The sequence below is a fragment of the Anoplolepis gracilipes genome, chromosome 8 (assembly GCF_047496725.1).
Source record: "Anoplolepis gracilipes chromosome 8, ASM4749672v1, whole genome shotgun sequence".
Taxonomy (NCBI): Eukaryota; Metazoa; Arthropoda; class Insecta; order Hymenoptera; family Formicidae; genus Anoplolepis; species Anoplolepis gracilipes.
In genome coordinates, this window is record NC_132977.1 from 6,722,560 (window position 1) to 6,749,508 (window position 26,949).

Below are 26,949 nucleotides of genomic sequence, written 5' to 3' on the forward strand. Positions count from 1 at the left end.
ACTTAAAATGGTTTTTATAATAGATGTTTTTTAATGCGCGGATATGAAATAAAGTATTTAATATCTATTTTTTAACAAAGTACAAGAACACGAATGATATTTTTAAAAATTTATTTAAAATAAAAAAAACACATCTAGAAATATCGTATAGATAAAAAATTGACAAGACATTTTGATTTACAATAAATTATTTGAGTTTAAAGTTTTACTTAAAATGGTTTTTATAATAGATGTTTTTTAATGCGCGGATGTGAAATAAAGTATTTAATATCTATTTTTTATTGATCGATTACTTGAATATCAAATCTTCAAACGAAACAAAATGATTTTACTTATGCCATTAAATTTGTGTGAATGCTAACATTGAGTAGCAATCACTAAATTTCATTTGATGTTGTCTACGGTAACTGCAAACGCGAAATATGTACATTGTCGCAACATACTAATGTCCAGTGAGCCTTAAATATAAGGGTCTCCGCTAACGTCTATCTCTTGACGCCTGCCCTACCTGTAGGACGAGTTTCTCAACCGATAAGGTAGATTACTTTGAAGCTTAACGCATTAAAAATCTTTTGAGAGTATTAATTAAAATGGTCGTTAATTATTTTACCGAGTCGTAGGGGCTTTTCTCGCGCGCGTTTCTTTCTTTTTATTATAAATTTATTTTGTTCTCGATCATTTTCTATCTGCTTTCTTTCGCCTCGCAGGAAACTCGTTTGCGATTTTTAATTATTAGTGTATTCAGAAGCTATATTAGCTTTTAATTAAAATTAAAGAAAATTAATGAGTTATCAACACATCATTATATAATCATTACATTTATAAATGCATCGAAAATTGATAGTGACTATCGCTCGTTCGCTCTGTAGCGATAGCTACAGAATAGTCTGCATTTAAATTTATATAACGGAATAAAAAATACGAAGATATGCTTTTTTTATAATAGGAGTGATACACTTTTGTAAAATTTCTATCGACTGTAAGAACTATAGAAAGTTTGGATGCACGCTTTGTGCAACCAGGTGATATTGCGGAAGACCGCCAGATGGCAAAGGAAGTATCTTCCGAATCCTTACTATGCGATCCTATCTTTGCTCCTGATGCGCTGCCGATCAATATATGCAATGTGCTATAATTAATAAGATTTTTTTATGTTTTAAACTTTAGACAAAGCACACAGAAAACGATATCGTTCAATCAGAAAAACTATTGTCGACGCGTTTAGAATTGTGCTTTTAATTTTTAATGCGTTTAAACATTATTAATAAAAATTAAATTATATACAATTAAAAAATTTTTTGCTAAACTATCTTTGAATTAGATAGGTATTTAACATCTTGGAAGAAAAATGAGTAGAATGCGAAACACACAATCTTCTACTTCGAAAAAAAAACATCCAGTTTACTATTTTCATTGTCACTTGCATTTCGTATCCTGAATGCCATGAGCTTTGATTTCCGTGAATATAAATGACAAGAATAATATTTATTTTAAAATTCTGACGTCGATTTATGCGATCAAATATATTTATGCAGGATTTTGTAAGAAATAGAAAAGATCCCTATAGAAAGAGAGAAAGAAAAAGACAGTAAATGAATAGAAATGTGCGAAATGACTGATAAAAACAAAAATTTAATCTGAATGAGAGCTCAAACAGTATACGTTGAACCATGTGGAGGAGCCGAAACCACCATGCGATGAAGAATAAATGCTGGTTTAGCAAGAGCGCAGATTTGCTCGGTTCGTGCGCGCGCGGGAGTGCAATGGCCCCTTCATTTTCGTGTTCACCTTCTCGACTTGAGCTTGTAGCTACGCCCCCTAATCCCCCTTCGAAATCTTCCTCGTTTCTTTGCTTTGTTTTTATTCGATATTTGTACAGAATGAACGTCCATCATCTGCATGAATTGGTATCGATTGTTAACGATAATACCTGCGCGTATTTGTCTATCCGTGCTCCTTTCAATTTTTCGTATAAAAAACCGCATGTTAATAAGGTAGTCAAAATGCACAAAATAATATATGTATAATTGAAAATTAAAATATAAATATATGTATATCATTAGATGATGACAGAAGTTACTGAAATGTAAAACGCACATGAATAATTGACTTTCCTCGGTAAATTCATTAATTTTGGTTGTTAAAGACGATATTTGACATAAAACGAGCATCTTTCTTTAATCAGCTGTTGTATGAGCACCATTTAAAAAGGACATTTAGGCCCATTTTTGGTTCCCCATATGGCCTGTTACACCTTCCCCATTCACATGGTGGCCTCCTTCACGCCCCCACCATATTCGACACGCGCCCTTATATACGCTATAAGCTTAAAGGCCCTGACTTTTACGATTCTGTTCAAGTGGTCATAAAACCGAAGTTTATTGCCGTCATGATTTTCAAGCAAACGGGTTACCACCTGTCGGATTCTCTCAAAAGCGAAAACTGCATCAAATCTCTTCATCAATGATATCAAATTAAGAGGAATAAATATATATTTTTATTTTATGTAATCTACAAATACTTTTTAGCATAGCAATCGATGATGCTTATGTATGAAAAGATATATCTATACAGTAAAGATATAATTCCTGCGTCATACATATTTTTATACAATGCATTCTTTTAAATACTTTACTTTGTTTATATTTATTAGATACATTATTTAATGATAAAAAATTACATATGTACAGTATATTTATATTTAATAATTAATAAATAGTTTTTACACGCAGCTAATTTTTCGTAAATATCTAATAAATTTCTAATTACTTACACATATAAATAGTCAATTATAATCCGCAGATAGTTCGAGCATATCGTTTGGCTTACATTTTTCCAAGTATTCTGCTCTTGTGTATCGATTGTAATTCAATTCAAACATTTAAAAAGCAGAAATTCAGGATATTTTTTACTTGTGAACGTATTTTTATGACAGCAAAGCAGGTGGCTAATACCCTAAACATTCATAATGGCGAGAGCGCGGCAAGAACGAGTAAGCAAATAACTAGGGTCAGCCCCGGAGAGCAGCTTATGATGGGCATTACTCGGCTCGTTACGAAATAATTTACGAGGTGCGAATCGCGGGGACGATAATCCAGCGACATTTACATCCCAATAAACACTCCCGATACTCTAGAGCGTGCCACCGCTACGCGAAGCCTCATTTTACGACATTTTAATTGTGCGATCGTTGTCTAATTGATCCGTAAAACACGTGTCTCGTAAAAGGCAAGATTCACAATAATATTTCCGTATCATTTACATTCTCACGTCAAATCCATTCGATCGGCATAAGACCGGTTACATCTATTTTAATACAATGTCTCAAGTACGATTCAAGTATCTTGTCAACGTTCTTCGTCCTTATTTGTATACTTGTTTTCCCTCTCTATATACGACTTGTCGATTAGGTGCTATCCTACATCATTCAACAGATTTACGATGTCGCTACCGCAATAACGATAATCGCGAGGTAGCTCGTTGATGTTGGTCGTTTGAATGTCTGAATGGATCTGGCAAGGTTAGTTCGTTACGAGACTCAAAGGTGGCGGTGCACGTATCCCCACGACCCCAGGAAGAGAGGTAGAGAGGAGAGAAAGAGACGACAAGAAGAGCATTGCGTGACCGCGCGTGCCGCACGGTTTCTCCCCGTCTCTTTTCTTCGCACGTGTAGGTACGGCGGGACCGGCGGGACACAGTGTGTTGTATCCCTGGCTCTCTCCAGCGGTGGGGATCAGCTGGGCGGCGCCTAGTCGCTCATGGGCGTCATTCCGACTTGGAACTACTTTCACACGGCGTAGGAACTTTCGTGCCGTAGCGGAACGGTATTCGTGACGAATTCAATTCTGATTGGTCCTTAAGTATAACCTCCTCCCTTAGCGGCGCGTTCTCCCTCTTCGCCCGACTATCTGTGGCGACGGCGCCCGCTCCGCTTCGTCTCGCTCTTAGCTGTTACAATTGCGCATAACGTTCTTTCTTTTCCTCTTATTCTTTTCTCTCTCTTTCTCTCTCTCTCTCTCTGTCTTTCTTCCCTATCTTCTTATCCGTTTGTGTCTCTTTGCGCGTTCTCATCCCTCTCTCTGTTTCCTATCTGATTTCTTCCCTTTCTTTCGCGTCGCGATCAGCATTTCTTTCCTCTTCCTTTCTTCACGCTGTCTTATCTACTCGCGCGCCTCAAACGTGACGCGCACGGCGAGCGAGTACGAATTTAATCTGGCGGTACATCGTTGAGTTACTGGAACGCTCGATAGGGGGCGCTGAGGAATCGTATCGCGAGAAAGAGGGAGAGGAGAGATCGAATGGAAGGGAGAGGATGAATATCGTCGAGAGGTGGAGCGAGACAGAATCGGAGGGTGAGAAAGCAATTGTGGGGGGGAAACATTGGGGGTGGAAAGAGGGGGACAACAACGACGATAGACAGAGCGAGGAAACTCGCACCAGGAGGGGGATGGACATGCGAGAGACAAAGAGGAATGATAGCACTGCGATCTCCGTTAGGACGTAGTACTCCGGAGGAAGAGTACGCGCGAGTGAGAAGCGATAACCGCACGAATGGGAAGGAGCGACCATGATAGAATGAGAGGAGGATAGAGAGAGAGAGAGAGAGAGAGAGAGAGCACGAGGAGGGACGACAGTTGGTGGGACGGAGAAGGAAGCTCGGGAGTGAGAACGTGAGAGAAGTCGAACTACGAGGAAGAGAGACGAAACGAGGTGAACGAGCGGGCAAGAGACGGACGACGGTACAGAGTGGCGGTACACGGGGCGCGAGAAAAGCGGTAGTGTGCCGTGGACCACCGCACTGGCATACCGTGATTCGTTACAATCTCCATCGTACTCTAGACCCGGACTCTCACAGTCATCAGCGAAGTCACAATACGACCAAGTGCTAGTGCAGTGCGGAACTGGCGAAGTCAACCCCCCGACATCTCGTGACAGATTAGCCGGCTTGAACTCAAGACAGGCCTTGACCTGACCTGACCGAATCGCGCGAATTGTACATTTTGAAAGAAAAGGAGAGAGCCGCCCCGCGAGGGTGGTTGTCGCGTGCCGGCTGACCGAAACGTCGTCCGGCGCGCACGCGGTAGAGAGAAACCCGCAGGCAATTTTATAGCCCGTCTTATTACCCAAGTTTATTACATCGTAACGGCTTAACGATCATCGCCTGTTTCCACAGTTCAAACCACCGTTTTATGCTTTGCTCGTCGCGTAGCGGTAACCATAACAAGACCATAAAAGTCCCGCCACTGTCATGAAACTCATTCTGAATTACACTCCTACGGCCTACTGACATTGACACTCTCGGTATATAACCGGCTATACCTGTCGATGACTTTTATAGCCAGTTAAAACGATTAAATCCCTCGTTTATTTATCCCTTGTCCACACTGTCATTTGTCACCGCACGCGTCAAATATATAGCGTATTATTTTTTTAAGCATTTATATTTTATTGTAGTAACTTGATAACGTGATACAAGATCAGAGGTTTGAACTTTCATTCAATACGAAGACGTTGTTGTGACACGAGATAATCGGACTAGTGAAATTCGACTAGCCAGCCGCGTGCGCTCCATGTAAGCTCGCTCGAACCTTGACTTATTTTTCCGCTGTCTCTTTTTTTGAGTGCCGGTGTTTTAGTGCAAGTGATTCAAAATACCCGGGATAATGAACTCGTACTTTGAACAGACCGCAGGCGGCTTCTACGGAAGCCACCATCATCAAACAGGAGCGGCGAGTCAACATCATGATCCAGCTACAGCGGCGTATCGAAGTTTTCCACTCGGATTAGGTATGTCGCATTATGCCTCGGCGCAACATCATCATCATGCATCCTCTTCGTTAGGAATACACCCAGGCGGTGGAAGCAACACGAGACCACCTCAAGATTCACCGTATGACGCGAGCGTTGCGACGGCCTGCAAGCTTTATTCGACGACACCTGAAGCGACTGGTCATACCACGTCCTCGTATTCAACGACGGCGACGAAAGACTGTAAACAACAAGATCAAACGTCAACACATCAAAATGGTTATGCTGCGGTGATGGCAGCTGCAGCGGTCAAGGACGTTTGGCAGTCAGCGACCTCGGGAGCGAACAGCCAGAGTAATTCAGTCGTACGTCCTTCCGCGTGTACTCCGGAGAGTACGAGGGTTAGTAGCTACGGTGGTCTCGTTGGCGGTGATCCGGCATCGAGTCCTGGTAACAACAGTTCGTCAAGATCCCTCACATCTTCCTGGAACACCTGCAGTTTAAACTCGTCCGCGAGTCAACCGGTCGCCACGCAACTACATCAGCAACCTACTGCCAACCATACCTTCTATCCCTGGATGGCTATAGCAGGTGAGTTTGCATTCATAAATGCTCTCTTATACGACTATTATCGTAACAGCCGCGATGAAATATAGGAGCCGCTATGGTTAGGGGAAATGTGGGGAGCCACGTGGTCGGGAAGGCGTGGTGGATCAGGCTTGCCCGTCTGGTTATACCGGACTAAATTGTTAAAATTGCTTCCACGCGATCAAATTACCTACAACTTGTGTAGAACGAGATTATAGAATAGAATATTTCGTGTATGCGTCGCGAACGGATGAAAAATTCGTGCGGATGAAAAATTTTCTATCACGTAAACAAGATGAGTTATTTCATCGTCCTTTCGTGTATAAAAAAAGCGGAAGGCGTAGATATGTCCTGCTCGACGAATATAGCTTATCATGGCACCACTACATTCAAACGCGATGAAATTTTTCGCGAAGTCTATTTGTACGTCATTTTGAAATACGACACATGTGTTCATCGTGAAACCCGAGATCACAGATTTACAATCGTTGACAAACTAAAAAGCATTCCATTGCAATTGTCTTTTGATCGAATAAATATATAGGAACAAAAAGATTAGCAATAAATAAAAACGTTAAGTGTTCAATTATTATTAGAATAATTAACATATATACATATATACATTTCGGAATCTTATTATATCTTATCTTAATTGGAATGAATTAATTGTAATACCTATTTTTAAACAAATTTTTTTAAGTATAAATTGCCGAGTGTTTAAGTTTTATTATCATATAAAAATGACATAATAATAAAATAAAAATGTATTTATATACAAGACAAGATGATGTAATCATGAATGGAGTAATTTCTCTTGTAAAAATAAATCGAAAGCATAGAATAAAATTTCTTCACATGAGATTCTATTTCTGGGAAATTGATTTACTATATCTATTTGACTTTTAAATTTGTACAGTCTTTGTAAAGATATCGGGTTAAATATAACAATCAAAAATATATTTTTATCGATATTATATTCTCGGAAATCATATGAAAAAATTTCATGCTACATATTTTCGATTTATTTTTGCACGGGAAACCGTTCGCAATTGTACCATCGTTACCGTCATTCTATGTGTGTATTATATATAAAATTTCTTTTAAATTGCTTACTCTACCTTTTCGTACGCAATGTAAGTTTTATGAGTTTTTCATTTTCGCGTATATGTAATGTCAACGCGCGCGAGCTATGTCGTGGAAAATCGGCCGTGTACCTTGGCAAAATTATGTCTGGTAGATAGGTAGAATGGAGTCAAGTGCGTGTAAAATCGTTGGGTACGCTGGGTATAATGGGGAAGTCCTCGTCCAATTGGGGGTTCAAGTGCCTTCCCCACTGTACTCACCCCACCGGAACCCCGAATTCCGGTAGTCAGCTGTTTCTAGCGATGTCTTTGTCCTTTTCATTGCAAGGGATAGAGAGAGAGAGAAAGACAGAGAGAGAGATGCTCTCGAATAACCTTCTGCTTTGCCGTTGGTAGATATATAATCATCAAGGCCTCGTGGGTTCTGTCACACTTTCGGTCAGAGTGCTTTCTTTACCAGAACTCAGCTGAGATCCTAGATCCTTAGCTAGTAATTCTTTTTTACTTTCTCTTTCCTTTTTTTTGGTTCAAAGCCGCTTCATTTTTGTCGGCGGGAATCTCCTTCCCGCGTCCTTCGATCCGGTTTAAGGGTCAGACTTTTTTTTTTCTTCATCTTTTCGATTATACAAGAGATTTTTTGTACATGTAAAAAAAAAGAAATTATTTTAGCATAAGAAGTACATCGGATATTATATTAAATAAATTCTATAATTTTATACACACAACGCGAGTATTTTTTATAAAAAAATATAATTTTTATAATCAATTACATACATATACGCACATTTTATATTGCCAACTTTATATCTCTATTATTTCTTATTTTGTAAATTAATAATGTGCAAATTAAGTCGCTGAAGAAACTTGAAATAGCACTCTATGTGTGTGTATGTGTGTATGTATGTTGTATGTATACCTCGTTTTTCATCTATTTAAATTAAAAAAAAAAAACAACTCCCCGATCACATTTATCTTTGAGCCAATTAGATGTTTTGGATCATTGATTATGGGTTGAAAATTGCCTCGATGATGCACGGAATGCAGTGTTTGTAAAAAGAATCGCAGGAATGAGAAAAAGCAATTGATCGGCCGCATATACTCGTATAACAGGTTCTATGCATTTGCGAATTGAAAGTCGTTGATTCATTTCACACTTTCTACCAAGTTCTTTTCAGCATTGTTGGTACAAGCTAACGCGTAGCAAAATTTATTGATATAGCAATTATGTAATACAAGATAATTTTATCGTAGATTAAGATTAAATGCAATTGTCGATCGTGTTATATCATTAATCATTTACCGTACAATATGATGAATGATTTTTCGATTGTAGGAAATTAATTTACTGCGACTTCCGTGATATCATATATTTCAAGTAATCATATTAAATTAGAAAATTTATACATAAGAATAAAAGAGATTTATAACATTGATACTTTTGTTATATGTATATATATGTACATATTTTATTATTGTCTCTAATTAACATTTTTTAAATGTCTCAAATATACGATATAGAATGTAACTGTATTAGCATTAAAAATTAATATAAATTATATTATATGACACAATAATAATAGATTATAACTCTTATCGCTTACAGCGATTGTGAAATGCTAAAAATTGATATATAAGCATTTGTGCTCATTGTCTCTATGTTCCTTCTTCGAATATATTCTCTCTCTCTTCTTGGCAATGGTAATTATATACCTAGAATGCATGCCAGTATGAAATACTACATCTGTCGCTTAATTTATCGCACTTTTAATTGTATTTGTGTATATCGTAAGGGTGTTGTAAACGATTGCTCGAGCGATGTTCAATTTATATAAATGTGAAAGCGGATATATATATATATATATATATATATAAACATGGCGTCTGTGTGTCTCTTACTGTTATCTGATGTTAAAAGAACACATCTATTACACTTGCAACAAGTTGTTGGTATGAAGAATATAATTTCTGTATACATATATTATTACGTGTTATTTTATTTTCATAAATAGGCATATGTTTCGTAAATTATATAAAATTATAATTATTTAGGAATCTATTGTTTCTTATCACACTAAGGAATTAATTTCTTACGATAATTTTCATTTTCATTCATCTACTTTTATCTTTTGATACTTTGAAGCGCGTACATCATTAGTTTCACTTATTACATTAAATTAATTTTGTTTCAAATAGCTTGTATAATATATAAATTAATTTTACTAAAATATTTACTAATATTATTGTTAATGATTATTAAGAGAAACTCTGAATCAGTTATAAATAAACATTTTGTTTTATTTATTCAGTATTTTTTATATTTTTCTTATATTTACGTATGATAAAGTTTGTCTTTTCATTATTTAAGAAGGATATTCTCTAATATTATAAACTTATGTAATGAGGAAATTTACTAACATTCACAACGCATGAGATAAAAAATTAATAGGAAAATTATAAGTTAAAAACAACATATTTTTCTATGAATATAAATAGTCTGCAAAACTTACCAATAACAATAAGAAATATATCTTCCTTTATAGAGCTGGATCACTTTCTCAAGATACACCCAAACGCGAACAATATTTATCACTTCTCATTGAGGGGTTGACTGCGTCTACAGGGTAATTAGAGGGCGCGACGATAAAGAGGCTGGGGTGCTATTTTAGGCATCTCTTCATTCAAGCCCATTGAGAGAGAACCTCTTTTACGGTGCAGATCTGAAAAATGGTCCTTTTTAAAGCCACATTAAGGGTTGTGCGATAACTTGATACAGGAGTATTAATCAAGATAAATATGTCCGATGGACACACTGTTAATAATAGCTTGGTAGCTTCCGTGTTTGAAATTTATATCCTCTATTTCCGATGCGTTTAAAGAAACGTTATCTAAAAAGATAATCTAATTTTACGATTATATCTAATGAATAGTATAGTGCATTGCTAGAAAAGAAAAAGAGGCATATAAAACAATAATACTGTTCAATTTAATTTAGCGTAATAGGGCAAATCAAAAAGAGAATTGATATCACTAGAGTGCTTTATCCAATTGTGCCCGCGATACGGCCAAAGAGGTACTCAACGAACCTTGAATTCCTTCACCGGATTCCCGCGTAAAAGCCACGTGGTGCTCGCGTCGCTCCCGTTGGAAAGGAGTAGTAGCGCTACTTTCTACAATACGACGTCTGCGAGTAGGTGTTACGTACCTCGGGGAGCAACCTCGTTCAATATAAAGCAGCTAGGAACAACGCTGTAACCGTAACTTTGACGTTTACGACAACGAAATCGTGGCTCGACTCGTTTATCCCTCCTTCTCGTGAACCTCCACGCTTGCCGCTATGGCCGTTTACGAGGCTTGCCGGTAATACAGCGCTCTACTCCCGTATCGAGAAAGATCAGCTCCGATTTTTGTGTGCGTCCGTTGTGAGGATTCCCTTTTCGCAAACAGAAACATACATAGGATTTTTATTTTAAACAAATTCAAAGTTTTTTCTTACGCAAGAGATCTATTAATACATCATTTATTATTATATTTTTTAAAAATAAGTATATTTAAATAAATAATTTATTCTTGCATATACATGGTAGAGATATTAAGTTTGTTGCCAAGTTTATTGAAATATTTTTTATTGAAATAATTAGTTTTCATCCTTGTGCAATTCAAAATGTACACAGAAAAAAAACATTATACAATATTCTTGCTTTGAGAATATTTTTATTCTTGATATGTTAATCTTGAAATGAGATGCATAACGTTAAATGAATACAAATGACTTGTTCGAAGACATTTAATACAGTTCTACTAAGAAAAATATATTTTTATCATAAAAGAATAATTTTCATGACTAAAGAAAAAATGTTAGATGAAAAAATATTGTATATATTTAAACCAAAAAATTATTATAATAAAATTAAGATAATATTCTTGAGATAATTATATTATAATATTAAAATAAAATTATTATTCAATATTATTGAAATTTAAGATTAACAAATCTTTCTAAGAAGATTATTGCTTATATATTCGAAACAATGATCGCTACTAAAGTATATACATATAAGTTTTAATTTGATATTAATTTTTTTTTTATGTAAAAGAGAATCACTAAACATATGATGGGGAGAATACGATATGGAAAAAGGGCGTTCATCCAAATTCGCCTTCGCATACCACAACACGTATTTTAAAATCAATTTTTGCGTACTCTATTAAAGGATTATGTGACGGATACGCGTCGAGTATAGGCGTGCATGTTGCACACCGGTGATCAAGTGGTTCGGGGTCTCTTCTCCATGTGTATAGAGGTGTACGAAATATTCAGGCACACGTAACGTATAGGCTACTCACACTATCAAGCTTCGCGACCTAAAGAGGCAGCCCGAGTGAATGCGTTCTTCGTATACGGGGAGAGCCCTTTCTATGTGTTGCTCCGTTGGCCCGGATGAAGTATGACGTACGAGCCTCTCCGTATGACTTACTACGCCCTTTTTTCCCTTCTCCACGCCCGCCGCTCTCCTTCGTACTGTTCAACCGAAAAACATTGGGGCTTTCTTAAAAATGCTTGCTCTTTAGTTGCAATGTGCATTCTTCGATGGCAGGGGAAAGCAGGTAGAAATGAAATGCAAGTGAGCCTTGAGGTGTTTTCATTGTAAAAATATTTTTCTAATATATCATTATCGTACATCTCATATTTAGTAATGAACAAGTCTGGAAAATACAAGTGTCAGAATATAAAAGTTGAAAACAGACATATTAGATGTACATATTATTTTATAATCATTATTTTCCAAATCTTCGTGTGCGTTCTTACATTGGAAATTTAATTAACAAAATACGAGTAAAAAATTCAAGTACAAGTTGAAAATAATTTGATCATAATAACAATTAAAGTTTGTATATTTTCTCTTTGCAATTATTAATTGATTTTATTAAGAATATTCCGGAATATTTGCATCATATGGTTTTTACGTAGATAAACATATATATTTTACTGGCTTGCAATTATTGCTACAATTGTTAAGCTTACTATAATATTTAATCGTGTGATTTTTTTATTTTTTTAACTTTGTTCTATTTTTCTACTTTATCGGCGACGTTAAACGATTATATATGATTAAACAGGCGCGTAAAAATATAAAGCAAAAACATCAGCATCATGAACGATTAGCGAGAGCGCAATAATTTTCATGATCATTGCGGTATAATATCATCGCGAGTCGACCGATCGAGAAATTAACGTTGTACTCAGTGGGGTAGACTAATTTTAAAGTACAACCTGGGCGTCATCAGCCAAGACATACAATGCATACAAGTACACGATATGTACATCTCTCGCGTACCTTTCGTATTTTAATTTAAGCATCGCCTTGCGACCAATCACGCTATACGTAGCGGTCGACTTAAGGTATAATCTTTGATCGATCGTATCGCTCGCGTCTTGTCCCACGTCTCGCTTCTTCCTCTCGTAACTAGTAATTTTAACCCGCATGGTGCTTCTCGAAGGACTTTCAGTAAGCTTGTCATTATTATTCTTATAATTATTTAGATTTTGCTTATTATTATTCAACTTTTGCTCTCCTTTTGTAAGTAATAAAATAATTATAAAATATTCAAATAAAATTTTTCACCTGAAATCTAGAACAATTTGATGTAAAAGTATATCAGTTTTAGCCTCTTGAGACAGACGGTGCGTACAGTTGAAACGGAATCACTGAAATTGTTTGATCGATTCCCAATGACGGAGGATTCGATTATTTGAACAGACATCAGGCAAATAGTTTAAGATAAAAAAAAAATTAATAATGTATAATTCCTCGTTGCAAGAAATATAATCAGTCTCTAGTTTTGTTTTCTTCGATATATGATTCAGTTGTACTTTATTTACTATTTTGTCTATTGCAATTTTATGTAAACATCGAGATATCTCATTATCCGTAACCTTCATATAAAATTACGTATTATGAATATATATGAATTCCTCGCATCTAGGAATTAATTACAGCGAGGAAAAAGAAGCAGGTGGATGTGCGTGAGCATAAGCGTAACGCGCGCCGAGGCGTTGAGGTACTGATCGGTAGGTACGTCGCGTCGCCAGCGGTTGCCTCCGCCAGGTTTCTCAATTTGATGAACGAGCTGTTCGCATGTACGATTCGTGAGCTAGCCCGACTTTATATACAGCCAACAACAACCGCTATATCTCACCATTTTGCAAATTTCATACCGTACAAGTTATTGTCCGCGGTCGCGAATTCCTGTTGTATACAGAGCGTTTCAAGATTAAACGATTAAACTTTGTTAGTATATTCTAATAAATAAAAAAAAAAAAACAAAATATTAACATAGGTCCGGAAACGCTTGATCAAAATGTCACAACGAAGATACATAAACATAAATAACGGAGAATCGCTGTTAATATTATATATTATAATGTGAAAGTTAATCGGCGATGTTTATTTAATTTAATTATATTCTAGAGACTCTAGAGAGTTTATATTCTGTTATATATATACATATACATATTCACACATACAATAGCTTTGTATTAAAAAAAAAAATGCAAAAGAAAAAATAAATTAAAAAAGAAAACAATCAAGACAAATTAAAATGCCATGAGTGTTCTTAAGCGAAGAGCACGAAAATATAATTTATGTTATAGCTTTTACAATGGAAATTTTCAAGCTATCGTAAGAGAATATATTAACAACGATTAATTACCTAATATAATTCGCTATTCATATTTAACATTTGTATTATAACATTTTAAAGTATTTCTGGATCTCTGTATATAATACTGTTTTTTTATTTCTATTCAGAATAAATTGTCGAAGCTTGACCGTTTAACTTTGAAACACTATATATATATATATATATATATATATATATATATATATATCATCGTGAACATTTCGATCAATTAATTAAGGAGCAGGTTTCTCTAACATTATTTCGAAAATATGCACGCTTACTGATGAGAACACTTGTCACCGCGATTCAGTTATACAATTTTATGTTATATTCATAAAATCTCATGTTTATTAAAGATTTAATGTGTAGCAAAAAAAAATTTTTGACAATTCTTTTTTAAACACACTTATACGTATTTCTCACATCTTTCTCAAAATATTTTTCTTAAGATTTAAGTGAAATTAAAAATATTTGTTATTAAAATAAGTTTGAGATACTTAACGATTAGCATACGCCGGGAATCTGGCATTGACGAGATATTATAAATACCTATATATAGGCTAAAGTTGTCTATATACATATATTTTGCTGGAGGCTAAGATAATACATACGTTGGACCGACCGTGCTCTTCGTAGTATGAAGAATGTGTTTAGTTGCTCGGCGATCAGAACGACTATACCGCCAGACACAAAGGCCATGTCTAGTTGTGGCCGCAGGGGAAGACGGTAAAATGGGGAGGGGGGTACGTGGTAAAATAATTGAATCAAAAAACATTGCATTTTTGAATGTCTCTTTTTAAAAATATTACTGAAAATAAAACATATTACTTATTGAAGTCACTTATTCACTGAAATAATAAGAATATGATGAATTTGACTTTCGTGGTCAATATTTTTGAGAGAGAGAGAGAGAGAGAGATAATCACTTTATGTATGTCAATATATCTAATATATTTAAACAAAATTTTAATGACTTACAACATTTCTTTAAACGGATTTGTTATAAATATACTTGACTGTTTTATAAACGCTTTGTGCAAAAAAAAGTCACTCCAATTTTCAATACGAAACACAGCGAAGAATTATGAACGGTGTCATCTGACCGTTGTAAGACACACTCATTGTAATGTCGAGCCGTCGCGCTGACAACACAAAAAATATTTTCGAAGCGATATTCTCCGAGCTTGTTTCTCATTCTTATTTCGTCTCATGTATCGACGTCATCGTCGTGGAGCAGAGCTCGGCGCGTCAATATTCAATTAATACACAACGATATAATCGGGTTGGTTGATACTGCCAATAATCTTCCGCGTTCACATAACTCTTATACGGTATTTTTTGCACCGGTAAACTTGCTCACCGTTCTTCTCGTCCGTGTCGATGGGCGGCCATTACGGACACCACCTGCCACCCTGGCTACGTCCTGACCACAATACCTTTACTACTCCTCCATTATTAAGAGAACATTGTAAGTCTTCTACAATCTTACCAGCACGATTTCAAAGTTAAAAAGTTAAATGTACTTATAATAGAAAAATTAACATTAAAATCAATTTTGTTTCTATTTTTATGCCATTATTACAAGTTTCTTTTTTTCTCTAAAATTATAAATTATAAATTATTATATGTATTATATATATATATATATACACACACATACACATAAAAGAAGCATTAATATATAAGAAAATTTATTATGTTTTATAACTTTTTCGAAGAATATTATATAAAATATTGCACAATTAACTACATTCATTGCAATTAATTTTTATTAAGAAATATATGAAAATTGTGGAATTATATTATTTTAGATATTCTTCTGCCAAGAGTTCTGATGATAATTATTAGATAATATCCATTCTTTTTAATTTGCTATTATATAATAAATAATTACCAACTTTATTACGGAAAAGCTTCATAATATATTTTTAGATGCATTAAAACAAGAGATATGACTGATTATATAATCTTCTCCGATATATTTGCTTGAGAAATCGTGTGCCGAGAACTTAAGCTGAACATGTACATTAATACCGAGTAGGACAGGCAAAGGGACTTTAAAATTAAGAAGTTTTCGTTTAGTAACGTCTCAGCAATTCTTTTGAAAGGTCGGGAAGTTGTAGACAGATAAATTATCCCTGACGTTCCTACCTATTTTGTGTCCGACCTTTACTAGCTGTGCAGTAAATATATCTAACTAAGCTCCGATTTAATCTACACAGATATATATATATATATATATATATTATATGTTTTTGTATTACATAACAATTTTTAAACTATTTAAATAAATAAGTAAATAAATAATGGTACATTGATAAATTTTTTGTAAAAAAGAAAATTACCAATGGAGTAGTAGAAATTGAATTGATCGATGAGAGAAAGCCTTTAGTTGACTCAATCACGTCAATGAAACGATGAATGAGCAATCTGCAAAACGTACAGAGATTCTAATCTGAAAGTGCTTTTTGTGCTAATGAAAATGTACGATGCACAGAGTATTTGTAGTGAAATTACGTATTCGTCACGTGCGCCTATTTTATCAGTATGCGTAGAGAGCGTGTTAAAGAGAAAGAGAGAGGGAAAGAGAGACACAGCTAGTCGCGGTAACATTGTGTAGCGATTAAGCGTTCGAGTTGAGCATTATGTAATTCAACGATGTCACGTTGCCCGACTGTCATGCATATGTGTCCGCTCACGCGGGCGCGCACACATATATACAAAAGTTATGACGTATTACCACCGCGACATATTTATTAAACGCTATGAACGATATTAGGCTGGCGCGAACCAACATTACGAGCTTAAGTACGGACAAGCATTTGTTGTGCGCCATTAGCCCCGATAATTTACGGCTACTGCCCTCCGCACGCCTCCACATTTTTGCATCTCGTTGTTTCTGTCCTTTGTTCTGTCTTCGATGTGATATCTAGTTCGGCGAGATATCTTTTGCGATATAATGAGTAGCGAGAATATTTTTGCCGCAGTAAATTGCGTACGTGATTCATTCGCCAGACTATTTTTACTGTTAGGTGAATGCTAACGATATATCGACGATATATGTTTTGTAATAATTATTTATAAAGCTCTATCTATAGAGATTGATTTGTAGGAAGGTCTTCCGTAATCTCGTCTGATGAGAATTAAACTGTACAAGCGTTATATCGATGATACAATAGAGGTGCCCGCGTGGTTTATGAACTGTTCATTAGAAACGCCGATATAGTAATCACGCGCGACATCATTTTTACCTCACGAAGCAGGTTTTCTCTAGGAATGCGCAAAGTCGTTAGTTTGATTTATGAGCCGGTTAAAAGTGGTCTTGCATCCGAGTCTTACGCGTTATATATTATAGTACATTCTATACTGGAGCAATCGTGTTTTCAAAACTCTATCTTCAGACTTCATTCCAACACGCAATAAGAATCTCAGGCGCTTTTTAATCAAAATAATCAATACATTTTTTTTATATAGATAAAAATTATACAAGAAACATACCTTCAATTAATTTGTAACTAAATTAGTTTAGGCAAGATATTAATTAGAAATAAATGTATAAATTTATAAATATTGAAATACGTCAAGTATTTCGTCATTAGTTTCGTCAATAATAAAAATACAATACAAATACGGCGGAGTATAATTAATATTATAGTATTATATAACAAAGATATATGTAAGATTTTTTTCGTATTTGGCTACATTTTAAGTTGAAGGATTAAAATTTCTTTTGTGGCAATAAATATATAAACTGCTGGAACTTTACGTAAGATCTCGGATATCACAGTGTAATTTATACCTTGGCCAGCAATATAAAACTGGCGGGACGGGCACGTCGGCACGTTCGTCCTCCAATACTGTCATTTTACACGACACGAGGAGAAGGGCGCGGGCACGAAATGCTACTAATACTACTAAACACATCCAACCGCTTCCTTGACAAATAGATGGTGCCTCTATAACAGCGGCGGTGAGAAACCGTTAGGTTTTTTTACGGAAAAAGTCACATAAAATGAGCGGTCAAAGCCGACGACAATGAACGTAACTGTTACCTTTAGAGACCTACCTCAGATCCGTCCGAATCCGACCTATCTTCAATCCCGCCAGTTCAACTCAATCCGCCGTCGATGGCTCATCGATCGCTTTTTCTTACAGAGAATTGTGTGTGTATTCGTTAATTCAATCCATCTCAGTAGATTGTGATTCCACCGGGTAGATTACATCTGTGGAATTTATGTAGTGACGAAATCAGTAGTCGAGATTCTACATTGAGAAAGTCATAATAACAACCAGTTTATATCTGACGAAGTGAAATTATATTATGTTTCTTCGAGTGCACCTGCAGAAGAAACGTTTCTTCACAAATTACTTCGTCTTATTTGATTGCATCTTTTTTTTTATCTATCCGAATGCTTAAAAATAATGAGATTTCGGGAAGGTGGGTTGATTACTAAATTATTAATTAATTAATTGAAACGCAATGAAAAAAAAGATAAAATGATGTACGTTACATACGCGAATATCTGTCATACGAGCAAGGTTGATTGGAGTCGAGCCGCACATGATCTCGGACAAGTATCGGACGCAAATGCATTGCGCTCCGCCTACGAAGATTTACGGGCGCGGAACCCAGCGTGTGTATATGTGTGTGTGTGTGTGTGTGTGTGTGTGTGTGTGTGTGCAGTTAGAATCGCGCCAGTCAGCACATGCGCGCGGAGAAGAGTGTGTTGAACCGGCAAAAAAAAAAGAAAAAGAAAAAAAAAAGACAAGTTCCACAAACGCGATTCGAATCGAAACGGAGCTGAGAGGGGGTGCGGCGCGGGGTTCGAGTGATAATCTCGGTGTCGTTCATCAGCTTTGTGTTCTTCGGCCACGAATTCTCGCAGCCCCGCAAGCGTCGCCCGCGAATCGTACCTTACGTAACTTGGGTGGGGAAGAGGGTGGGGGGGCCGAGTGGTCTGCGGCTCGGAAACACACCTCTTTCAGCTCCTACCACACGCGAAACCTGGTGCAGCGTAATCAGTGCCCGGTAGAAGTATCCTTACCCGACCCTACGATGTATCTTCCAAGTAGCAATTTTCTCTTTTCGTCCTTATCTTCATTTGATAAAAATTAAAAACGACACGCGCATGATAAAATCGCCCCGGGGGGTTGCGCGAATTTTTGCCTCTTGCCTCTCTTAACTCGAGCAAAATATATACGATATATCGTATATATTTTTCTGTTAACTTCCATTCGACGTATTTTAAAAATTCATTCTTAAAATAGAGCATATTCATAGGATGTCGTCTCGCTGTTACGCTCTTAGACGCGCCGACGGATTAACGACGAAGTACTTTTTGACAAATATATGTGCTTTTTTCTCAAATATATGTGTATACGTACGTATTATATATATGCTTATAAACAAGTTTTCTTTCGCGACTCATTTCCTGTTTGGATGTACGAGTCTTATCTAGGTATCACGCGGAAGTTCCCTTGCCCCTCCACAGCGTATCCTGTAATTTGCCGTATCGACGCGTTCAACGAGATGTTATAATGTATGTACGGTCGCATATAATATGCGAATACCGTGTGGCCCTATGCCGCCGCATCATCATGCATCGAAATTGGTATTCAGACTGTCGATCGCTCATTACTTACTCGCCGTAACTAAAATTACATCTCTCACGTTTTCTCTCTCTCCTGGCATTTACGTGTACACGCGACCCGTATGCGGACGTTTCCCGACACGCATATCTATCGGATCTAACCGAGTGCTTCGATCGAGTGATGACTTTGCACAAAGCGGCACTTGATTTTGTGATAATAACAAGATCACAAACTGGTTCCTACCTCGGAGGAAATATCAGGTCCATCGTACGATCCAAAATCTTCTCGCGGAGAAAGAGCTCTGAACACAGAGGCAAACGTCAATTTACCAGCGGAACTTAAAATTTGCGTGAAACGAAACTGCTGGTTTCGGTAGGGAATGAGCTGGGCGCGGATTCTCTTCTGATGTGCTTCCTGCGCTCTTGGCGCAAATCTCCCTTTTGTGAAATATGTTTCGGACAGCTTAAAAATTAAACTGTTGTTTTGTTCCTTCGTTGATATTTTTTTACGTGCATTTTTCTTCTTCTTTCAACTTGCTGCATTGTTATTATTATTCGTTTTTGCGTCCCTTAGTTTCTATTCCTTTAGCTGCCATCTTCTTCTTTCTCCATTATGCCTTCATATTTTGCATCCTCTTTTTCATTCGCAAAATGCGCTACCATGAGCCTTCTTCCATCTTCTTCGTGTTTTTACGCTACTTTGTTTTGCTGTCCCTACGCCCATCCTCTCCCCTGTACACTTCTCCACACTCATTATCTTCTCCGTTTTGTTTTTATGTCCGTCAATTCCATATTTTCTTTTTCTTTCGCGGCACACGGCCAATCCTTCTCTCTTATATTGTGTTTTCGCGCATCTCGGTTCTTCTTTCCAACCCCATGGTTCCCTCTCCCACCCGTTGTCATTTTTTATTTCGTTTTCTCTGCGCCAAGCTTCTCTCTACCTACCTACCTACCTACCTACCGCGCGTATCTGTATGAGAGAATCGAATCTTGGGTGCTACGGAAAACACAATGCGCAGAGAGAAAGAGAGGTGGCGGAATGTAAACCAGTTATGCCGTGTACACCCTTTGCTTAAACCAAAACTGAGTGGTTTTATAGCGCCGATCTGTCTTGCCGTGTTATAACGAGTTCGTGACTCGACATAATATGATAACCCCTCCCCCCCTCCCCCCAAAAACCCCTCCTCGGACTCTCGCACAAAATCGCGGGAACGCGTTAGAAGAGGCACTAGAGAAGACCGGGGTAATAAAAAGAGCGTGCGTGGCGCGCACGGAAGAAAGGACAGACAGCCGACAGTGGTGACTCTTCTTCATCGTGGCTAGAAAAATAGTCATGTGCCAGGAATGTAACGCGGTCTCAAGAGAGTCTCGACAACGTTTCGTTTGTACGAACTTATCGAACTCTTATAGGCATATTTAATTCTAAATATGTCTAGTGAATCTTGTGCGTGAAGTGATATTATCATTATAATCTAAATTAAAGGAATTATAAGTTTAATGGCTACTGATAAGTATCTTAATATATTCCGTTCGCACAAGGTTGCGGAAATTGCTACAAAAAATGGGAGGATGAGGGATGTAGGTAATAAGGAATGTATAACGGAAGAGAGAGGGCAAACCGCCAACAGAGAGTGGATCTTCTTCGCCCCTACCAACCGAGAGAGGTTCGAGAGAAAAATATTCTTCGGCGCAATCCACTTATATGTCCATAACTTTTCGCTCATAAAGTTCGCATTGTACTTAAACTAATTGATAGAATCGATGTATATGCATAATTAAGTGTTCTTTAAAACTCCATTATTACAAATTGCTGCAATTTCATTCATTTTCATATTTATATCTCGGTTTTAAGTATAAAGTCTTATGCTTGCATAGACTGTGTAATTATCTTTTATCGGAGAAAGAATAAGAAAAGAATATATATTATTGTAAATTACATAATATTTGCTGCAACGTTCTTTGTTAGGAATATTTGCAAATTATAAATGTTTTATATATATATATATATATATATATGTACGTGGAAACTTTATTCATTAATAATTTTTATATGGCGTCTGCCTTCTATGGAATCTTATACATTTATAACTGTATTAAAACTGTAAATCAGTTTTCAATATAATTACATTCTTGATATTTTACACATTCTTATAATAATATTTAAAGTATCTCTTCATTTTTAGTAATTCTCCTGTTTTAAATATCAAAAGTTAAAAAATATATTAAAGTACATATGTTTATACATATATTTTTATGTAGTATTTTATTATTTTTATTACAGTAATATTAATATATCCTGTGAGGAAATAAGAAACATTTGCGTTAAAAACATAATTATTGAAATATCTTAATTTATAGTAAAATAAAAAAGTAATATTTTCATGACAGATTATTGAATAATGATGAGTGTGGGACTTTGTGGATTCTCGACTTCGGGCCTTTATTCTACAGAATCTTATATCGAGGAGCATAATGTATGATCCTCATAATATGAGAATGTCCAAGCAACACTCCTGATGACAATAATGACGATCATTATGGTAACAACACTAACGATAATAATATGTTATTTTGTGGAAAAGAATGTTGTTCAAGATGGCCTCGATAATAAATGATCGTACTAATAATGCGAGTTTGTTAATGTTGCAAAATATTTTGTAATTCCTTAAAAAGGACTTTGACAAATATTATGTATAAATTATTACCTAAGTGTGTGTTTAATTTATACAAAAATTATATATTTATATTTCTATAAAATATTTCATTTTATATAATAGTAAAAATTCTACATCTTTTTATAAAATTGTATAATAGAATACTAATTTTAAAAGTACACATTGTGTATGATGAAAAGTAGATATTATTTTCTCGATTATTAAAGCCAATTAGACGTAAAGATTAATTTTTCATTTTCAGTAGTGTATAATAACTGTCATAAACATGAAACGACATTTGTTTCACTTACAAACTTGGCTAGATAATGAAAGTACAGTCATCACTTTATGAGAAAGCAATGCCGTATCCACGTGTAAGCACACGTATGTATGTAGCAAAGAGAATTTATTCAGAGAGAGGTGCTCTCTCGCAATCAGTAACTCACTGTGGACGAAGGCGCGTGCGCGCTTTACAGCCGGCATACCAAAGAACACGGACATAAACATTGTTGGCGGATACACACACGAGGGGAACACAAAAGCGGCACGTGGTGGTGGAAGAGGGACGGGAATTAAGATGGACGGTGCCAATCGTATGCTAATAGAGCGATCTTTTATTTGCTCCTTTACCAGTTTGGGGAAGTAACCCGCGGACGTTCTCAGTCGCAACACACCCGGTCAAAGCTCGATCTATGTCGAGCAAAATATCGTACGAGCGTGTATCGGCATGTTTTCTGGGAAGAATGAAATGTAGTAGCTGTGCGTGGGGGCTACGATGAAATCCCGGGTGCGAAAATATGCGTGTTATGATATGCGTGCGTCTGGACATTTGCGATGTAAAAGTATTATTTTATTCATATCTAAAATATATATATATATATATATATATATAACATATTGAAAAATTCCATTTCTCTCCCGCCTTATTTCCCGCTATAATTTAATAATAACAATGTCAAAACGTCGTACATTTAAATGGAGGTTTGCGATTATTTTTCAAAAATCAGATTGCTTCGATTTCGGAGCATATCTTAAATCTTTCCTCTACGATATCGACGTTTTTAAAATAGAAAACATAAATTTATATACTTTATTACGTGCTTCTTTGAAACACGTTATACTGTAAGTTAAGCGAAATATGTATAAGCTTTGTATTGAACGTAGTATTATCGTATTACATCGCGGGTCACGATCCCTATTATATCTTTTTGGTCTCTTTCGGCGAGACAAATTATTAGAGTCATATCATTGCGAAGTATCTTCAAGGATTGAAGAAAAGCAACAGTGTCCTCTTTTGAATGAGAGATAAAAACTTGTCCTTCTTAGCTGTCAAATTAATTTTTACACATTACTTTTATATTTTCTATATTGCTCTTTTATTATAAAAAAGACGACTAGACTAATCATCACAGATATAAAATATCTTTTATCATTAATTTTGAGCATGTTTTATAAGGAGAAAAAATTTTCTAACGTCAAACCACGGACAATCTTTAAGTTGTTCCTATATTGCTATCCCATGTACACGAGTGCCGCCATAAAAACTTGTTTCCATGGTTTATGGGTCAAGAGTACCATCAGTGACCATCTGCCTACTCTCTGGCAATATGTTTATCGGACAATGTTTCCTAATTACATTATAAGAAGATATAAATAATATAATGCACTATAAAGATAAATAATTCGATAATGCGATTAGCATATTTACACACATACACACACATACAGAGTTTGGAAGATTAAATAATTTTGATATAGTAAACGCTGAAGCGTATAATATCGATAAATATAATATTATAAATTTTTGTTTAGAGCTTGGAAATGAAATTAAAGGTAAAAGAGATTTTGACATTTAATAATGATAATATAAATAGTCAGTAAATTATCCAAAAAAATTATTTGCATTACTGCGCAAAAATGATATCTTGAATATTATGTAATACTATTTATATAATAAATTACGAGGAATGTGTGCATCTTATGCGTGCATAAATGATAATATATTGCTTCCGGCACAGAATGCCAAAAATCATACACGGTTGCGTTCTTAATTGCAGACTGACGATGTTATGCGGAATAATAAATCTTTGATGAACACGTTAATGATATCTTCTCATTTGAATGCCAGTCCCATATGTGTAAACTTATTGATGCCATCGAACCATCGGGGAAACGATCCGAGAATCCGTCCATCATTGATTTCCCCCACTAACCGGATCGGACGATCCTTTCTCCCGTAGACCTCTGAGTCTCTGAAGCTCAGCCATCGACCATGACCAGACGCAGGCGTTCCTTTATCTTCCTCGATGCTTCATTGCAATTACGTCTTACACAAAAACATATTTAAGCGTACAACAGCTTCCACCACGACATGATTAATATCATTTAATTTCATGTCAATCGAAAAAGATTAATACGAGAGATAATAAATTTTCGTAAATTTTTCATTACAAAAATAACTTTACTTTATTATTTTTTTAATGAGTATTATAATCTATAATTTATTACAAGTTATAGGCTTTTTTTATTTTAGAATATATAACAGGTGTTAAATGACTTTAGAATTAATATCGATAACTTTGTTATTATCGACAATTGCAGCAAAAATAGATTAAAATTATTATTAATATCCATAACAGACTTTGATACGTACATACGCATATTTATATCAATTACATTTTTTGTGAAATTGAGAGATAAGGTACCGCGTATTTTAAACATCGCCAATTCAGGGCGATTGTGCAGATCCGCGGCACACCACTTAAAATCGAATGCGCATCTTATTATCCACGTCTGCGATATTAATCCTAGGTCTGGCCCATGATGCAGCTGCACTTAACCTACCCCTTCATCTGTGGAAATGCGCTGGAGATCTTTGCATAATTCTACCTTTATGCGAAGGTACTATCCTTTTTATTAGGTATCGGCCACACTTACGAATATCGTCGCTTGATTTTATAACAAAAAAAAAAAAAATATTCTTAATTAAGAAAAAAAAAAAAAAAAAAGAAACAAATAAGAAACTCTTTTCAATAAAGGAAGGTATATTATTTTGCAGTTTATTTCTAACACTGTATTCTAATTCATTTTGAGATATTTATTGTGCTATAAACTTTCATTACTTTAAATATAAACAAATAAATTAAAAAGATAAGTAGGCTTGTTGTCTACTTGAACTAAATTTTATTCGTTACATTTAGTATGTAAACGACTTTAAGTTTACGCGAGGAATGCCGTAAATGAATCCGTCCAAATGAAGGTTTGGGTAGATTAATTTGCGACGATATCTGGAAAAGTCGCGTCCCTAGCAAATTCTCCCACAGACGAATAGTCGGACGAGAGTTGAAGCAGCATTATCAGCGCAGACCGTCCCTTGTATGCCTACTAAATCTGCAAAATAACGGCCGAAATGTATCTAACGTAGAGCTGGCCGTCCTTTGGCCCATATTAGGTCGCGTTCGTTGCCCTTTCTGTGCGTGATATTTGGAAATTTTAATGGTGTTTGCTCCGTTAACCTCGGGACTGAAATTCATCGTGTATTTATTTTTCGCCGGTAGACTTCCGTTATCTGAATAACTTACCGCACGAATGCTTGTACAAATAAGTTGTAATAAACTATCGAAATTTTTATCAGGATTGTTGCTCAGAGAGAAAGTTTATGTTCAGTTTCATCATTTTTATACATATAATTAAAGAAATATATTAATATGAGAGGAACAGGCGTATTAAAAAAAAAAAAAAAAATGACCGTCTGCAAATTTATCTCGCGTCGAATTCAATCGCACTTGTAGAATGCGATTTTTTTAAGGTAGAATATGGGAACACACACGCGAGTGGTAAAAACGCACAAACAAAAATTTCAATACACTCCCTCATAAGTCTCTCGCGCACGATATTAGCAGCTCGTTATCTGCAAATCCGGTTGGTTGATGCTCGTATCTGAAACGTGCATCAAATCAGCGCCTCGGATAACTACGCTTGGAGGAACGACGTGACGGCGGGAAGAAAAACGAGACACGAGCGCGCGCGCGAGAAACAAAGGGGGAAAGTGAAATGCGATACGTTATTCCTTCGGTCACAATATTGACTGCAACTTTAGGTCGGCGAGATTTAGGTGACTTCCCGCCCTGGACGAGAGAAAGAGCTGGATAAATGGTTAGTAAGTGCGATCGTGGACTTTTAGAGGGGTAGGCCTTCCCTTTAAATTCGCTTAAAGCCGATGCTGAGTTTATTAGGGTTACCGGGCATCCGTTCGGGACGACCATGAATTTTCACTCGACTCGCGAAGCGACTTAAATTCCTATTGTCGCGTTTATTGCCGCGGAAAAAGTATCCGAATCTTACTGAAGGTGAAAGATAAAACAACCCATGTACAAATTTTTCTTTCGCCTATCGACCTTGGACGTTCGGCCGGGAAGAGTGTTGGATATTATAAATTGGCTCGAGCAAAAGGTGAACGTAATCGTTATAGCTTCAATCTCTCGAATTGTGAACTTGGGGTTATCGAGAATTACTCGTACGTACATTGGCTGGCGATGGTCCGCCTTATTATATTCTTACGATAACTTTTGTGGTTAAACGCGGATCTCAAAATTGCTGTGGCTT

At 36.0% G+C, this 26,949-nt stretch overlaps 3 protein-coding genes across 10 annotated transcripts in view; 2 read left to right on the forward strand and 1 right to left on the reverse strand.

Annotated features, from left to right (window-relative positions):
- LOC140668766 (homeobox protein abdominal-A homolog) overlaps window positions 1–26,949 on the forward strand; it is a 169,107-nt gene that overhangs the window by 120,866 nt on the left and 21,292 nt on the right. The window lies entirely within an intron of this gene.
- LOC140668775 (uncharacterized) overlaps window positions 1–26,949 on the reverse strand; it is a 185,125-nt gene that overhangs the window by 67,548 nt on the left and 90,628 nt on the right. For 2 of the 6 annotated variants that reach the window (XR_012047242.1, XR_012047244.1), the window contains 4 exons: window positions 11,763–11,937; window positions 10,621–10,848; window positions 9,926–10,135; window positions 7,028–8,025 (listed from right to left, as the gene is read on the reverse strand). The exons of 1 other annotated variant lie outside the window; for it this stretch is intronic. Coding sequence is in view for 1 of the 5 variants with exons in the window: in XM_072898091.1 (XP_072754192.1) it covers window positions 10,761–10,848; window positions 11,763–11,937 (263 nt within the window). In the remaining 4 variants the exon portion in view is untranslated. Of the gene's footprint in view, window positions 1–7,027; window positions 8,026–9,925; window positions 10,136–10,620; window positions 10,849–11,762; window positions 11,938–18,165; window positions 18,323–26,949 lie in introns of those variants that run through there. 3 more of the 6 variants (XR_012047243.1, XR_012047245.1, XM_072898091.1) reach the window with 3 other exon arrangements.
- Window positions 4,408–26,949, forward strand: part of Ubx (ultrabithorax) — a 103,497-nt gene continuing 80,955 nt past the window's right edge. For 2 of the 3 annotated variants that reach the window (XM_072898089.1, XM_072898088.1), the window contains exon 1: window positions 4,408–6,339. In XM_072898089.1, coding sequence (XP_072754190.1) covers window positions 5,664–6,339 — 676 coding nt within the window. In that variant the 5' untranslated portion in view covers window positions 4,408–5,663. The remainder of the gene's footprint in view (window positions 6,340–26,949) is intronic. The other variant, XM_072898090.1, reaches the window with a different exon arrangement.